The sequence below is a fragment of the Gadus morhua genome, chromosome 23, assembly GCF_902167405.1.
Source record: "Gadus morhua chromosome 23, gadMor3.0, whole genome shotgun sequence".
In the NCBI taxonomy this organism is placed as follows: Eukaryota; Metazoa; Chordata; class Actinopteri; order Gadiformes; family Gadidae; genus Gadus; species Gadus morhua.
In genome coordinates, this window is record NC_044070.1 from 14,761,936 (window position 1) to 14,777,543 (window position 15,608).

Here is a 15,608-nt window from a genome sequence, read left to right on the forward strand (position 1 = left end):
CCCCCTCCCCCAGGTACTTTTACTCCATACCTTACGGCAGGCGGCAAGACACACTGATGGGTCACGATGACGCCGTCAGTCAAATGTGTTGGTACGGTGACCAACTGTACACCGCGTCCTGGGATTCCACCGTCAAGGTAGGGGCGCACGATGATGACGTCACGAGTTGTCATGCAAATCTATTCGCACTAAAAGATGGCTCGCACTCAGTCTGGTGCTGTCGTAAACGCCGCAGCATTGGAAGTATTGTACTGATGTATTATTATTCATTTATATTTCGGGCAGTAACTTAGAACCATTCATGCACCCATTCACACACACCGAAGGCGGAGTCAACCACACACACAGCGACAGCCCGCTCGTCGGGAGCAGTTAAGGTCAGGTGCCTTGCTCAGGGACACCTCAACACTCTGCTAGGAGAGGTCGGGGATCAAACTAGCAGCCTTCCATCCAGATCTCGAAAATAATGTGGAGTTCAAAAGCGGTATATTTTCATCTATTTGCCCGCTATGTTTCAAACACGTGTTTTGATTTGTTTCTGTGTCAAAGGTTTGGCTGCGGGATCCAGACAACCAATCCCGGAGCAAGAGATGCTCCTTAGAGCTGCTCTACGAGTTCGAACACGAGTCCGGGGTGAGTGCCACTGACGCTTGGTTTAACCACCACATAAAACATAGCTGCTGGCCGTCCTGTGATATCTGTCAAGCGTGCTAAGTCAGCTCACACAAGGCTGAGTTCAATGAAGGAGCTGTCAGGCTGAGGCAAACGCCACTTTGTCATCGTGCCGTGGTTGATGTTCCGGCGTGCCCCGCTCCGTTCTGTCCTCAGGTGAACGCCGTCGCTCTGAACCCCGCGGGCACCCTGCTGGTGACGGGGTGTAAGGGCGGCACGGTGTGCATCTGGGACGCCGGTAGCTATGGGTTACTGCAGCAGGTCCAGTGTCACTCAGGCACCATCCACCACATCTCCTTCAGTTCAGGTGTGTGTGTGTGTGTGTGTGTGTGTGTGTGTGTGTGTGTGTGTGTGTGTGTGTGTGTGTGTGTGTGTGTGTGTGTGTGTGTGTGTGTGTGTGTGTGTGTGTGTGTGTGTGTGTGTGTGTGCCTTTAGAGCTGGTGTGTGTGTCTTGTGGTTGTGGTTTTGTCGGGTTTACTGTATGTAGGTCTGTTCTAAATGTTCCACATTTTTGACCTGCTGTGACTGTGGATTTAGTCGTTTCAAGTGCAATTGATGTGCAAGAAGAAGTCACAGAAAATGATATATTATAATAACATTATGTTATAATGTTATATATATATATTTATACTACGGGGGACCTAAATCCAGCGATCTGATTGGTTCCCAACTGTTGTATAATGAGCATATACATAACTGCTATGACGCCCGATCATTTTATATATATGCACAGTTAATCATCTTGAATACATAAATAAAACCTTGTCTCAATCGACATCTTTTAACGTGCTTAACAGTCCCTGAAAAATATGTATCAATGCAAAGAAACTAAATCTTTGCGCCTTGAACCCGTGTGCTCCGCCTCCTCCTCAGACAGCAGACACGTCCTGAGCACCGGGGCCGACTGCTGCCTCAAGGTCATTGACGTCCAGACAGGCACCGTGATGTCATCAGTACGAGCCGAGGAGGAGATGAGGTACCGTCGCGCTCCCCAGAGGCCCCGCACACCAACGCACACTTCTTTATCGGTTTAGCTGAGAGTTCAGTGTTCTTTAGTTGGTCCGGTGTGTGTTTCTGACTCCATTTAAACCTCCGACCCAGGTGCTTCTGTTGGGACGGGAACACCGTGCTGTCTGGCAGTCAGTCTGGGGACCTGCTGCTCTGGGATCTGCTGAGCAACACACTCACCAAGCGCATCCCTGCACACTCAGGTGACCGCACACACTCGCAGCCCCAGGCCCTGTCTGTCTGTCTGTCCGTCCGTCCGTCCGTCCGTCCGTCCGTCTGTCCGTGAGAGAGAGTTGAACAGCTGATGCTCAAGATCCATGTATATATACTCTATTTATCTATTTCATATGTAACTTGTGTTTTTGTTCTTTTTGTGGGAACAGGAGCAGTGACGGCGATGTGGATGAACGAGCAGTGCAGCTCAGTGATCACCGGTGGCGAAGACAGACAGATCATCTTCTGGAAGATCGCCACATAGCCTGCCCCCTCTGCTGTGGTCCACCAATTAGCTGCCGGGACAGAGCGTCGTGCCGTCTTCCAGACCAATGGTATTGGACGAGGTGGAGTCGACCCTGTAACACTTTTAACGCTGCTGACTGTAATGGCCGCAGCACTCTGCTTGCTCATTTGCTGCCAGAATGGAGCTTAGGACTTGCTGTGGCTCTCTGGTGCTCCTCGAGGGCGCTATGTAGGAAACCAAAAAGAATGTATCCTTCAGTTTGTTTGCAGTCACCTGATCCTGACTTTTTAGCCTACAGACTTGTTTCAGGGCTTTTATAATAGCTGGTGTTTGTTTGTTTGTTATTTTCCATCTCAGGCTTTTGGTTGTTGTTTTTTAAATAGATAGATAGTTTAACTGTGTTGATGTGGTGTTTTTGCTCTTAATTTAAGAGTTTTCTATTTTATTTCCTGTTTCCGGTTTATCAAGTATTTTCACAAACCACGACCACAACAGCATAGTTGTGTGCATCATTTCATGGAAGTTGATTAGCTTGTACAAAAAATAGAAAAGTAAGCCTATTCAAATACATTATAAAAAACTGAATAAGAAAAATACCTATAACTTTTATTCCTACTCTAGCTACACACATACACAAGGTGTAATAAATATGAAAACTTTAACAAGCCACTATACTGTCAATATCTATTCGTAAACGTACTATTGACTATAATGCCTACACACACTGCGTTGGTGTGTGAGTAGGCCTATTAGTATTATTTTTGACCCGACATAAAAAGGTAAAAATGATGAGACATTATGTGGTAACCCAGTCCTCTTTGTCGCCGGGTTCCATGTACAAATCACAAGTTTCAGCGAGGGTTAAAGCCTCATTCGGCATTTATTGCATTTATCCGAGACGCATACATTAGACGCGGTCTCTAGGGCCTCCGTGGGCCTCTAGCCGTTCGCGGACCCGAGCGCTTCCTACTTTCTCGCTCCCGTTCCTGGTCTGCCCCAAATGTCAGTCCTCGTGCACCTTTTAAGATGGCTCCTCGGCTTTCGGCCAAGTGTCCCCCAATCTCGCTGATTGGGGTTCGGTCGGTGCTCTCCGTCGCCGGGTGGTGGGTGACGGTGGTATCGGCCATCCAGGACCAACCCTCGGGCTGGTCCTGGCCGAGGTTTAAGTGGCGGGCTGCCACACTCCTCCACCCTTTGTCCAAGCCTCGGGTCGACGGATAGTGGAAGGCGGCGGTATACGCAGTCCTCGACTACACCTCTGACCCGCCCGGGCCGAGGTTTACGGGGCGGGATGCCACAATTTGTAAAAGTGTTGACGAGGAAAATGTGGTGCATGGATTTGGTGGATTGGACAGGAGGCGACTGCTCAGTTGCCATTATCCCTCCAGGAAACATATATCAATTTTTTCCTAAACGGACGGGCCTTATGTTAGCAAGACCCACAGTAACAAACCGTGTTTGCGAGTGTAAATACACATGTTTGTCGACGCTGAGATGTACTCTCAAAGTTATTTTCTTGTTACCAGAAGCCTGAGCAAAGGATCGTGATAGCAAGTTGCACATGGGGAAAAGTAGGAGTCCGTCTTTGCAAACTCAGAAACATGCAGTTTAAACCATGTAAGTGCATTATAGATATTTGTAGCGATATAATTGTTTTAAGTATTTCAAATGCAAATATAATTATTTTTAATAAAAGCTTCTATATATCGCGGAGATGTCTGCATCCAGTATTGATGATCTTCCTAACAGACCATACAGATTTTCTGATATTTATACATCTTGTCTTAAAAAGTGGTATATCAATACATTTTCTAGATAATGTATTGATGCATCATTTTAGGCTGGTGGTTCATAATGCAATGTTTTTGTCTTTTTCTGAAGAGAAAAAATTGTGATAGATTTAAACAAAGACACACAGAAATCGAGTTATATTATAAAGGTCATTTATAACACATACATGCCTTAATCAAACAGACTATTCACAAAATTCATCCATATGAAATAATTAACCGATAGCACATCAATATATTTGTATACGAAAATAAATAAATAAAAGTGTGACATTATTTGGCTCTCAGCACATGAGATAATGTATCTGAAGGGCTGACTCAAAGTGGATGGATCAGCATCTCTGGTCCTTCTAATCAAAGCTTTGTGAACATAATTAATACAGGGACCCCAACCCAGGCCCTATGTCCCCTACACCTACACGGAAAATAGTTTGGTTTAGAAAGAGTTTTTGTGTGTGTGTGTGTGTGTGTGTGTGTGTGTGTGTGTGTGTGTGTGTGTGTGTGTGTGTGTGTGTGTGTGTGTGTGTGTGTGTGTGTGTGTGTGTGTGTGTGTGTGTGTGTGTGTAGCACAAGGTAAGGTGGAAAAAAAAAAAAATAGGAACAAGGGTGTATGACGAATCACCTCTGCCAATGGAAGGGATGAGCTGATGAACTGAGCATGCTCAGGACTGTTCCTTTGCCCTCAGTGCCTGGAGAGAATACAGACCGGAAATCAGCCATGATGTGATAATAATAACTTCATACGGAACGTCCCAATTTTCCCCACTCGATAAAGAACGCTTAACACGTCAACAGTAAGAAGTCAAATCAGTTTGAATAGAAAATGTTTGATGCAATACCTTAATTATTCATTATTTAACCCAAATAAATAATGAATAATAATACAAATAGTAATGATGAAATCAGACAAAATAAGTGGGTGTATGTTGGAGTGAAGCGAGGAAAGGTACGTCACACATAAAAAAATGCATGTTCTCAAATGAACCCCTTTTGGATGAACTGGGCGGGTTTTAGCAATGATCAACTGGTGTATTCCCATTTGGAACTCAATCATAACCATTGTGAGTTGACGATGCCCTGTGCTCCCATACTTCACCTTGAGTTTGCCCAGAAGGCCTCCTTGGCCGAAGGCTCTTAGCATTTTGGGTGTGGGCGGCTTGGGTCCGAACAACGAAAGCCCCCTCTTGTCCGTCACTCCCTTGGCAGCAACGGGACCCTTGGCCTTCATTAGATTCCTTTACGATGGCACACACACACGCACGCACGCACACACGCAGAATCAACAGGAAATACAATATAATCTTGCAGGATTTGTAAGTAACACAGTTGCAGATGTTGCGTCGGTGAAACATTCAATGTTCAATCAACTCAACGTCGAATAAACAACAAAACAACGTACTTTCCCTTCCTGGCCAGCACCTTCTGGGACTCAGGGTAGTGCACCAGGATGTCAAACAGATCCTTCTTCTCCAGGACGAAGAGGTTGGCGAAGCCGTGAGCTTTCACGTTTGCCGTTCGTCGGTTGCCGCCATCTTTGGCCGACTGTAGGAGACTGTAGAGGGGGCAGGGGGGGTCTTGATGTTCACTTAAGTGGCATGTGACTTAACAGGCTATATGGCACAACATAAGACACAATTGTGGATCCATACCTGATTTCTCCAAACACACAGCCGGCCTTCAGCGTGACAAACACTATGCTGTTGTCCGGTCCTCCCACCACCTGCACTGCACCGCTTTTGATGACGTACATCTCTTTACCGATGTCACCCTGTCCAGCAGACAGAGAGGGGGGCGGCCACAGTTAGAGCAGATTGAGGTGAGTGGGAGAACTGCTAACAACGGCCACCAGAGGACAGTGTTGCACAGATTACTATGCATCACGATGTTATTACGCTCTCTTTCCTTGTCGCAGAGCACTGACCAAGGCAAACACAAGACCCCTGGTCGCAGAGCCCTGACCAAGGCAAGCACAGACCGGTGCACTGACCTTCTTGACAACAAAGTCTCCAGGTAAATACACGATGGACTTGAGTCTCAGTAACATGTCCACCAGCATCTGCTGGTCACAGCCCTGTTGAGACAACACCATGTTACTCATATTTATAACATTCATTACGTCCTTTACAGCAAATGTATGTATCTGACAACCACTAACTACGATTATATAATGAACCCTACTTTCGTAACAGACGTAAAGACGAGAGCTGTGACTCGTATAACTTACTATAAAGTCTGACTCATGATACTCCTTTTATACAGAGTTATGCCATATACATACCATGTAGAACTCAATATGAGAGAGGATTGTTGAATATAAAGGGCAACGGCCGGATTGCAGCAGCCCACCTGAAACAGAGCGATCTTCTGGAAGGTGGCCAGGTTGATGTCCACAGCGATGGCCATTCTCATCACCAGGGGCATCTTATCCAGCAGCTCGGACTCATCTGGGGGACGATAGAGGTATAGCGTGATTTGGTTAAATATCCTTAATGTCCTTAATGCTAAAATTCATTTGTTAATGGATACTGTGGCTTCCACAGATTTGTTGCTTTCCATGTCAATATGTATTTTACTGTGGCCCGTTTCGAAACTGTGCATGTCACAAATTAAAACACTTTTTGGTTTTGACTTTGAGTGAGAGCAACAGTTTTTGTTTATATTTTTTCATTTAATCCAAAGTTTGATTGGGCATCGGCAGCTCTACGTACTCTTTCCTCAGCAACACTTCAACTCCAACTTCATTTTGTCGATCTAAAAAACAAGAACTTGTTGAAGCTATACAACGTGGTGGTGTTGTTAGAACCCAGTAATAGCCTCTGTTAACTGGCACATACAAATGAACTCCTCATCATAATGGTAAGCTGCTCCTCGTCGGGAGCAGCTAGGGTTAGGTGCCTTGCTCAGGGACACCTCGACACTCGGCTAGGAGGAGCCAGGGATCTAACTTAGCGACCTTGCGGTTACAAGCCAACCCGCTCTACTTCCTGGGCTGCTGCCCTCCTCATCCTACCCGATGACATCTCCCCGGTCCCTCTGAGCCTTACCCAGCATGCCCTGCGCCGCCCAGGTGTAGTTGTACCAGGTGCGCACGCGGTTCTGCACAAACTTGGGGATGCTGTTGGTGTTCATGTAGGACACACAGCCGTCCATGGACGCGCGGAAGTACGTCTCGCCCGCCGTGGCCGCGCCGATGACGTCTCTCATCTGGAACGGTCGGAGAGAGATAGAAGAAAATAATGATATATATATATATATACATATATATGTATACATATCATTATAAATATCAATATTAAACTACAGAAAGCAACACGGGTAAATAAAGAAAGACAGAACTAGAGTAAGAAAATTATTAAACAAGCAAGAAATCTAGAAAGAAAGGATTAAAATGGGACTGGGAACTCTATTGTTTGCTATCCACGGTAGTAATAGGCAATAATCAGAGGCAGAATGGTAGGGGCCAACGCAGGTGTACCTCAAGATGTTAATTAAGCGCCCTGGCATGCCTACAGACCCGCACTTAACTTAACGAGCCACACCTGTCCTTTCCTATCACACATACTCCGGGATGATCCCAGGGGCCACGTTCCAAATGGTACACTTTTCCCTTTTTACTTGCAGCACGTACTGCAGCTACCCTTACTAAGTACATAGTGTTGCACACAGTATGCGATCCACCTGTAGACATACTACAGGTGATTTCACCGATTAGCACACCCATCGACTTTCATAGGGGCTCACTCAATGTAACGTATCTACTGCTGTGCAGAGGATTTGGGGACAGAATAGTCAAAAATGCATGTCGGCTTGTATACTGCAAAATGCGACCGGATGTAGTACAATATCTTGATATTTTACTATGCATAGTACAATACTATGATAATGCAATACTACGCATTGGGACTTAATAAATATTTTTCTCGCATCCTAAAAGGTATGGTAGCATGGGTATTGCAATGCAGGGCTTTAACCAAACCACCTGTGCTTGACTAACCCACAGGTGTAAGAGATTGTAGCATCCGAACAAACCTGTCCAATCAGACTGGAGAACACGAAGACGCCCACGAAGAAGTTACACAGCTGGAAGGTGATCTCGAAGACCGTCTGCGGCACCGGGAGCCCCCCGATGTTGATCAGGCTGCGCACGGCGTAGTAGTAGCACCTCAGGTATCTGTGGAGCCCCCAGAAGGACAGAGGGTCAGCTGGGACAGACCCTCTCAGGTCAGTCATTCAACAGATGCCTTTCCTCCAGACAGAGAGCGGATAAGTCTCGGATCATTATGAAGTAGAGGCAGTCTGGGTAGACTGCAGGTTAACTATGGGTGTGCAGGCAAGAATCAGCTTGAATCTAATTTTATTTTAGTTATTCAGAGCCTGTCCATGGAGGTGTGTGTGTGTGTGTGTGTGTGTGTGTGTGTGTGTGTGTGTGTGTGTGTGTGTGTGTGTGTGTGTGTGTGTGTGTGTGTGTGTGTGTGTGTGTGTGTGTGTGTGTGTGTGTGTGCGCGTGCGTCACTGTAGTTTTACAATGACAACGTTTCTATTCAGAGCCAGTCCATGGAGTGGTGTGTGCGTGCGCGCGTGTGCGTGTGCGTGTGTGTGTGTGCGTGCGTGTGTGCCCTGGTCAACAGAGCTGCTGTAGCCATGTGTTTGGGGAGACTGCGGCGTGTACGTACGCGCTCCCCTCGCCGTTGTAGACCCATTCGGTGGTGGACAGGCCCTGGTAAAGAGACGCCACGTAGAAAAGGCAGGCATTGATGTGCAGGGCGTACAGCAGGTAGCCTGTGGTGCGGATCACTCTGGGGGAGAAGGGGGAGGAAAGGTGATCACTCTGGGGGAGAAGGGGGAGGAAAGGTGATCACTCTGGTGGAAGGAATGCTTACATCTGCTGGACACTTCCATGTCATTGGAAGGAACTCAGAAAGGAACTCAGAAAGGAACTCAGAAAGGAACTCAAAATGCCTTGTTGGTCAACACATGGGGGGTTATGGAAGGATTTGAATGTTTTTTGTTTTCATGCAGCCTTTTGGTGTCGGGGTACGTTGGGTTCCGTCACATGGAGGGGGATACGGTTGATCCATTACTTAACGATATAAAAAGTCTTAGTGAATTATTTATGTATTTATTTATTATTATTATTATTATTATTATTATTTACTCTGTCATTTTATTTCATCAATAATACTACAAGCAAAAAATGCTACTAATATTCTACCTTCAAGTGTATTAATTATTATAAATTATTATTATAATTATTATAATTATGTTAAAAATGTATTAATTACTCTTGAATTTCCCTCGGGATTAATAAAGTATATATCTATCTATCTAAGCGTCCAAGGTCATCAAAAGATGGACAGTCTTGCAAATATAAGTGTGTGTTACCACTGTGTTGACCTGACAGAAATAAAGATGTGTTGAATAAGAGAAGGTCTAGATGGTGTGGTTTGGATAGTTTTGAGGTCCGTCCGATCATCTTTAAAGCGTGAACCTCTTACCTCCAGATGTAGGCTTTGGCCATGATGCTCTCAAGACGATCACTGAACTCAAAGAAGTATTCAATCTACAGAGACAAATGAGCGACGTGCACGTCAATGAGAAAGGACACCATGCATCAATCAGATCTACTTTGTCCAACATTCATGACATATGTTGTGCTCCATTTGACCTTTTGATAGTGGAAGGGATAAGATTGCTTTACCCTTATGATCCGGTTCAATCTGAACACAGAGCTGAGGCCGTAGTAGACGCCCAGCACATCGAATGGGATGAGGCTCACGAGATCAGTCTGTGGCCCAACAGGTCGAATGAAAGGATGAAGATTCACGTACGGTAGGACTTTGTCTAGGCGTTGCTTAATGGTGCAATAAAATTACTACAAAGGAAAAATACGAATGACCCACAATGGGGTTTGTTTTTCAAATCTCTAGCGAAAAAGCGGATAGATAAAGCATTTCAAAAACATCTTCTTATCTTAAACATGCTTTGAGTGTCGATCCTCACCTTAAATCGGTAAGATGAGCGGTAATGTGGTTTGCTCAGATTCCTATCTTTCTGAAAGGCAATGCATCCAGTTTAGTTGTTTGTTGTACAGTAAATGTCAAAAACGTTTCCATTCAGTGTAATAAATGTGTATTTTACTATCTGGTTCGCCATCCATTACTGTCATCTGCCGGGACACAAGTCATTCCCTTGTCCAGAACGAAAGGACACTAAAGAACCCCCACTCATAGTCCCAACACATCTCCTCAGGTCTCTCACCACGATGTCGCCCCCTTTGACAAACTGCAGTCGCGGTTGCCAGACCATGATGTCGATTACGTTGACCAGGTCCGCGAGGGCGTCGAAGAAGAGCCAGTAGGGGTTGTTGGCGGCGTTGTGGTATGGGAAGACGAGGCGAACAGGGATGAACCAGATGTTGTAGTTGAAGGCCACCGCCACAACAGCCAGCCAGGTGACGTAGCGACGGTCTGCGAAGGGGTGGGGGGTGTTGAGGTTGTGCACCTTTTTAAGAGGAAGAGGGACGGCCTCTCAAACGTACAAACACTACAAGCTAAAAAGCAAAAAAAAATGTCCATTTGATTCCAAATAGATAGTATGTTTTACAGCCCTAAAATATTTTAAAATGTATCTCTTAATGGTTGGCATATTGTTTCCAGTTAATTATTTCTATCACTTTATCACCCTTTTTCACACACTGAAACTCCGTTATCTCAACAACCAGATTCACATAGCTAGTTCCAATAAGTCTTTGTTTCCAATCTTTTTTTTTACTGAACATGACAATAACTTTCAACATCCTTTAATTACACATGACTAAGCCTTGATTTCCAGTCTCTCTGGGGACTCTGTCGTTGTGCAGGAAAGCCTGAAGGTAGACAATATCGGAAGGCCAAATAGTGGCGCTTGAGGTGCCACTGATCATGACACCAATGGATAGGCAGAGCGAGTCGGTGGACCCATGGCCGTCTGCATCCACCACAACCCACAACCCAAATGCAAACGTACATGAGCGAACTAAACCAGTCAAAGCAATGCAATGAGTCTTTACTTACAGATTTCTTATCACTTGCTTACTAACTGATCTTTTTATGTATGTAGTTTATTTAAACTATTTATCGACCGATATATCGGGCCGACATTAGCACTTTTTACGTGTATCAGCATCGGCCGATGCGTGGCTGCTGCGTTTGCCGACATTTTTTTCCCGGCATGATTTACAGATAGACAGTTCAATGCATGTTCATTTTTTAAATTGAACATTTGTTTTCATCTTTGTTTAATTTTTATTATGTAAATTGAGGGAGCAAAAGCAGTATTGGCTCCAAACATCGGTTGAAGAAAATCGGAAAGCGGTCGATCCCTAATTTTAAATATCATCACTGTTTTTTCATAAGCTCATAACCGCTCTGTGAAGTGGATCGCGGGGGTTGGCGTCCGGGTACACGGCTTCAACCTACCGGTGAACGGGTCGATGGTGTTGCCCAGCACCCCGTCCAGCCTCTCCTCCACGGGTTGGAACAGCATGTCGACCGGGGCGCAGCTGAGGTCGGGCAGGAACTTGGCCGCCTTCCTGGCCTCCTCGGCCAGCCTCTCCTCTTCGGCCTTCTGCTCCGCCTCCAGCCGCTTCTCCTCGTCCTTCTTCTTCTTGTCCTCCGCCTTCTTGGCCGCTTCCTCTGCCTTCTTCTTGTCCGCCTCCTCCTTGGCGACGCGCTCGGCCTCCTTCAGCTTAATGTAGTCGGCCGTCCTCAGGAGGGGGGCTGGGGAGGAGGGGGGGGGGGGGGGGGGGGGGAGAGGACGGAGTGCGGGGGCAGGGGTTCAGGTTACACGTCGTGTGTCCGATAAAAACAAACAAAAAAAAAACACATGCATTTTAACGAGCTACTACGCATGTAGTTGTCTGTGCACACCTGTGTGTGTGTGTGTGTGTGTGTGTGTGTGTGTGCACATGCGTGTGTGTGCACACGTGCGTGCGTGTGCACACACACACACACACACACACAGGTGTGCACAGACAACTACGTGCGTAGTTGTCTGTGCACACCTGTGTGTGTGTGTGTGTGTGTGTGTGTGTGTGTGTGTGTGTGTGTGTGTGTGTGTGTGTGTGTGTGTGTGTGTGTGTGTGTGTGTGTGTGTGTGTGTGTGTGTGTGTGTGTGCAGTGCAGTGCAGTGCACGCGTGCGTGCGTGCGTGCGTGCGTGTGCTTGCGTCCGTGAAGACCTACTGATAGGCGGGGTGATCTCCGGCGAGGTGGCGTAGGGGTCGATGACCTTCTCCTTGTACCTCACCACCCGGTCCCTCAGCTGCCTGGAGACGTACCGGAGCGTGTCGTCCACGAAGCGCTGGTACACCACCGGCGGGGGGGTGGGCGTACGAGAGGGCGGAGGCTCATCACTGCCGACACCAGGCCGAGAAGAAGAGGATGCAAATTTTTATGCTTTGTTATTGAGGCAGACAGGGAGGAAGATATGGGAGATAGAGGGGAGGGTATGGGAGATAGAGGGGAGGGTATGGGAGATAGAGGGGAGGGTATGGGAGATAGAGGGGAGGGTATGGGAGATAGAGGGGAGGGTATGGGAGATAGAGGGGAGGGTATGGGAGATAGAGGGGAGGGTATGGGAGATAGAGGGAGGGTATGGGAGATAGAGGGGAGGGTATGGGAGATAGAGGGGAGGGTATGGGGGATAGAGGGGAGGGTATGGGAGATAGAGGGGAGGGTATGGGAGATAGAGGGGAGGGTATGGGAGATAGAGGGGAGGGTATGGGAGATAGAGGGGAGGGTATGGGAGATAGAGGGGAGGGTATGGGGGATAGAGGGGAGGGTATGGTAGATAGAGGGGAGGGTATGGTAGATAGAGGGGAGGGTATGGGAGATAGAGGGGAGGGTATGGGAGATAGAGGGGAGGGTATGGGAGATAGAGGGGAGGGTATGGGAGATAGAGGGGAGGGTATGGGAGATAGAGGGGAGGGTATGGGGGATAGAGGGGAGGGTATGGTAGATAGAGGGGAGGGTATGGTAGATAGAGGGGAGGGTATGGGATATGGAGGGGAGGGTATGGGAGATAGAGGGGAGGGTATGGGATATGGAGGGGAGGACACGCAGCAAAGGGCAGCCACGGGCAGGACTCAAACCCGGGTCACTGCGTTCAGGACTGAGCCTGTATGGTACTCGCTCTACCCGGTGAGCCAACGAGGCGCCCCAGAAAGTGGAGGACAGCTCGCACAGGACAGTGAGGCTGGGAGGTATAGAGTGACGGCGTTGAGTCAGGGAAATGGAAACTTATTGAGGAGGAACAGAGCTAATCGTCAGCATCACAGGTGATGCTAACTAGTTTAATTTAATTCAATAGAATTCATGGCAATGCAATCTTCATGGCTCACGTCGCTCAAGTTGAAGATAAACAGAACTAAGCAGATGGGCTTCCTCTTCTATTTTTCTCTGAGTCAAATCTGCTGTCCCTGTAATACCATAATATCTATATTTTCTAAAGGTCTATCTATATCTAAATAATGGTGTAGTCATTTTTCTAAATTCTCCTAAAAATAGAAGAAGTAGTGAGAAAGCACTCCCTGACCAGGTTACCAGGGTCTTGGTGAGTAACAAAACCTCTTAGCTCCCTAATCCCTCCCAAAGCTAAGCTAGGAGCGCTACTCAGCAAGTCATATTGTGACCGTAGGTCCAGAGAGAAGGCAGTGTCTTGCTGGCAAACAGCTGCAGTCTTATCGCTGAAATACACATGCTGGACCCCTACTGGTGTTTTATGTTTGCATTGACGCACCTACCGACAAAGAGCGACTTCATTGACGACTCATTTTAGTTTATTGTTGTTTACCTACATGAGCAATTTAGGTGGGACCACATGTTTGATCATTTCTATGGTTCTAAGTTGGGTTCAATGACTATGGATGCGGTCAATCATCTAACCCCAGGCGGTGATTTTACCAAACCATGTCCGATAATGTCTTGTGGTGATTAGGTTGTTTTTTTTAAGCCTTACATGGCCACTCCATCTGCAAGAACTGGGGCTCCGGCGGGTGCTGCGGCTGGTGTGGGTGCCGGGGCCGGGGTGGGTGCCGGTGTGGCTGCTGGGGCCGGTGTGGGTGCTGGGGCAGTAGCAGCAGGTGCAGGACCTGTGGTGGGGGCTGGCGTCGGCTCTGGTGCTGGGGCTGGTGCAGGTGTAGTAGGCGGAGCTTCAGCTGCTGTGGATGGGAAGGAAGAGGATGAAAAACATGACCTCGATAAGTAGAGCAGATAAAAAGACTTCAATCATCCCCGACTCAATCCAATCCAATAGAAGTACAATTAAAATAGAGGTTTAAGTGTTAAAACAACATTTATATTTTGTACAAGACAAGTATTGAGTATTTTGGGTTACCCGGTTTGGGTTCATCTTTCTTCTCTTCCTCTTTCTTTTCTGGAGGCTTCACCTCCTGTTAACCCATCAAAACATAATGGTGTCATAGTAGCATCATAATCGCCTATTTCAGATTGTATTTTTTGATTTACTCAAAACAATACAAAACCTTAGCCGTTTAGGGACCTTCATCACCTCTACTGATTGTATGTCTAAGAACGGATATCCAAACCCAAACCTTTAGGCTATTCACTCCAAATATCATGAATGACAGTATGGTATGATAAATTGGGTTAGGGTTAGACATATACATGTACACTCTTCAGCTGCAATTGCTACCATCTCAAAAGCCTAAATCTAGCCAATTTAAGAACACATTCATCTGGTGGGCTTTTGTCCACAACACTGCCAAGCTGCGTCAGACTTTCTCAGAACACAGCCAAAGCCTGTGTTAAATCCAGTTATTGTATCTCTACATAGAACAAGCTTCTTGTTGACACAGAGTTCAAACAGTGCATGGATTTTAATGAATACAAAATATACTACATTATTTAAAGTGTTAATTCCAGCGTTCCGTGGAATTAAAACTCAATGTTATTAACTATAGTATAGTAGCACATAACTATATATATATTACCAATTTAGTCAACATAGAGTATGTAAATACCAAAGTGTGACCCGGGGGAAAAAAAGGGTCAGAATACTGAGACTCCTCGTAAGATGACCTCTTTCTAAAGGAAGGGCATTACTGAATCACTTCTTCAACATCTCCCGATCCCAAAAAAGTGTTCTTACCGTCGCAGGTGGAGCAGCAGCAGCAGCAGCAGCAGCGGCGGGTTTAGCAGAGAGTAGCCGGGAGGGGCTGATCGGAGATTCGGCCGGCAGCTCCGGGGCCCCGATGAACCGCTTGAATTTGTTGAACATTGCCCGTGAGGCAAAGCGCGCTTGGCCGAGCTGCAGAGCTCTTGAGTTTGATCAGAGCAACCGGCGAGCACGGTTCAACCCCTAGCAGTCTCATTGGTTAATCCCCCCCTGCTGGGGAGATCAGCCGTCCTGACCTCGTAGCCAACGGTACAGTAGGGCCCACGCTGTGGTATTCATAGCAGAATTGACACACATCGGGCCTGGGAAGGTCCAGGTAAAACTACTACTTACTTATTATCTGATTTGCTAACTTGTGTGATTCCTTTGTTTTGGCTGAAACATTTTTGCAGTTTAAGAAAAAGGTTAATAAACGTTGAAATATGAGTGCCAAAGGTTTTCTGGGGATAAAGAGAAGAACGACAGAAAGGGAGAGAGAGAGTGACCTGATTGTGAGAGCAACAGT

At 46.6% G+C, this 15,608-nt stretch overlaps 2 protein-coding genes and 1 long non-coding RNA gene across 4 annotated transcripts in view; 2 read left to right on the plus strand and 1 right to left on the minus strand.

The window, feature by feature from the left end:
- Window positions 1-3,853, plus strand: part of nsmaf (neutral sphingomyelinase (N-SMase) activation associated factor) — a 15,112-nt gene extending 11,259 nt beyond the window's left edge. Inside the window, exons 26-31 of the mRNA XM_030348314.1 lie at window positions 14-137; window positions 550-633; window positions 829-979; window positions 1,546-1,648; window positions 1,774-1,883; window positions 2,064-3,853. Of these exons, the coding sequence (XP_030204174.1) occupies window positions 14-137; window positions 550-633; window positions 829-979; window positions 1,546-1,648; window positions 1,774-1,883; window positions 2,064-2,158 (667 nt within the window). The 3' untranslated portion in view covers window positions 2,159-3,853. The remainder of the gene's footprint in view (window positions 1-13; window positions 138-549; window positions 634-828; window positions 980-1,545; window positions 1,649-1,773; window positions 1,884-2,063) is intronic.
- A 208-nt stretch (window positions 3,854-4,061) lies between these two features.
- LOC115536867 (cyclic nucleotide-gated cation channel beta-3-like) lies at window positions 4,062-15,607 on the minus strand. 2 transcript variants are annotated; one of them, XM_030348316.1, is made up of 18 exons: window positions 15,077-15,607; window positions 14,303-14,357; window positions 13,925-14,126; window positions 12,151-12,320; window positions 11,388-11,687; window positions 10,189-10,397; window positions 9,931-9,981; window positions 9,629-9,715; window positions 9,426-9,490; window positions 8,604-8,726; window positions 7,960-8,101; window positions 6,975-7,134; window positions 6,277-6,374; window positions 5,918-6,001; window positions 5,580-5,698; window positions 5,330-5,482; window positions 5,027-5,165; window positions 4,062-4,619 (listed from the first exon to the last, which is right to left on the minus strand). In XM_030348316.1, the coding sequence occupies exons 1-18, from the start codon at window positions 15,203-15,205 to the stop codon at window positions 4,593-4,595; spliced, it is 2,313 nt and encodes a 770-aa protein (XP_030204176.1). In that variant the 5' UTR covers window positions 15,206-15,607; the 3' UTR covers window positions 4,062-4,592. The 2 variants fall into 2 exon arrangements, with proteins under 2 accessions (XP_030204176.1, XP_030204175.1); XM_030348315.1 differs by having other exon boundaries at window positions 4,062-5,165.
- On the plus strand, window positions 5,821-8,055 carry LOC115536873 (uncharacterized). Its single transcript, XR_003974726.1, has 3 exons — window positions 5,821-5,940; window positions 6,250-6,390; window positions 7,931-8,055. It is a non-coding gene; the product is annotated as an uncharacterized LOC115536873 (long non-coding RNA).
- Window position 15,608: the final 1 nt, after the last annotated feature.

Bases quoted from the DNA above. Each gene is read 5' to 3' on its own strand.
- LOC115536867 (XM_030348315.1), bottom strand. From the start codon at position 15,205: ATGTTCAACAAATTCAAGCGGTTCATCGGGGCCCCGGAGCTGCCGGCC. The intron at 9,982-10,188 runs GTGAGAGACCTG...ATTGCCTTTCAG, and splicing joins TCAAAGGGGGCGACATCGTG to AAAGATAGGAATCTGAGCAA. The intron at 5,166-5,329 runs GTACGTTGTTTT...GCCATCGTAAAG, and splicing joins GTGCTGGCCAGGAAGGGAAA to GAATCTAATGAAGGCCAAGG.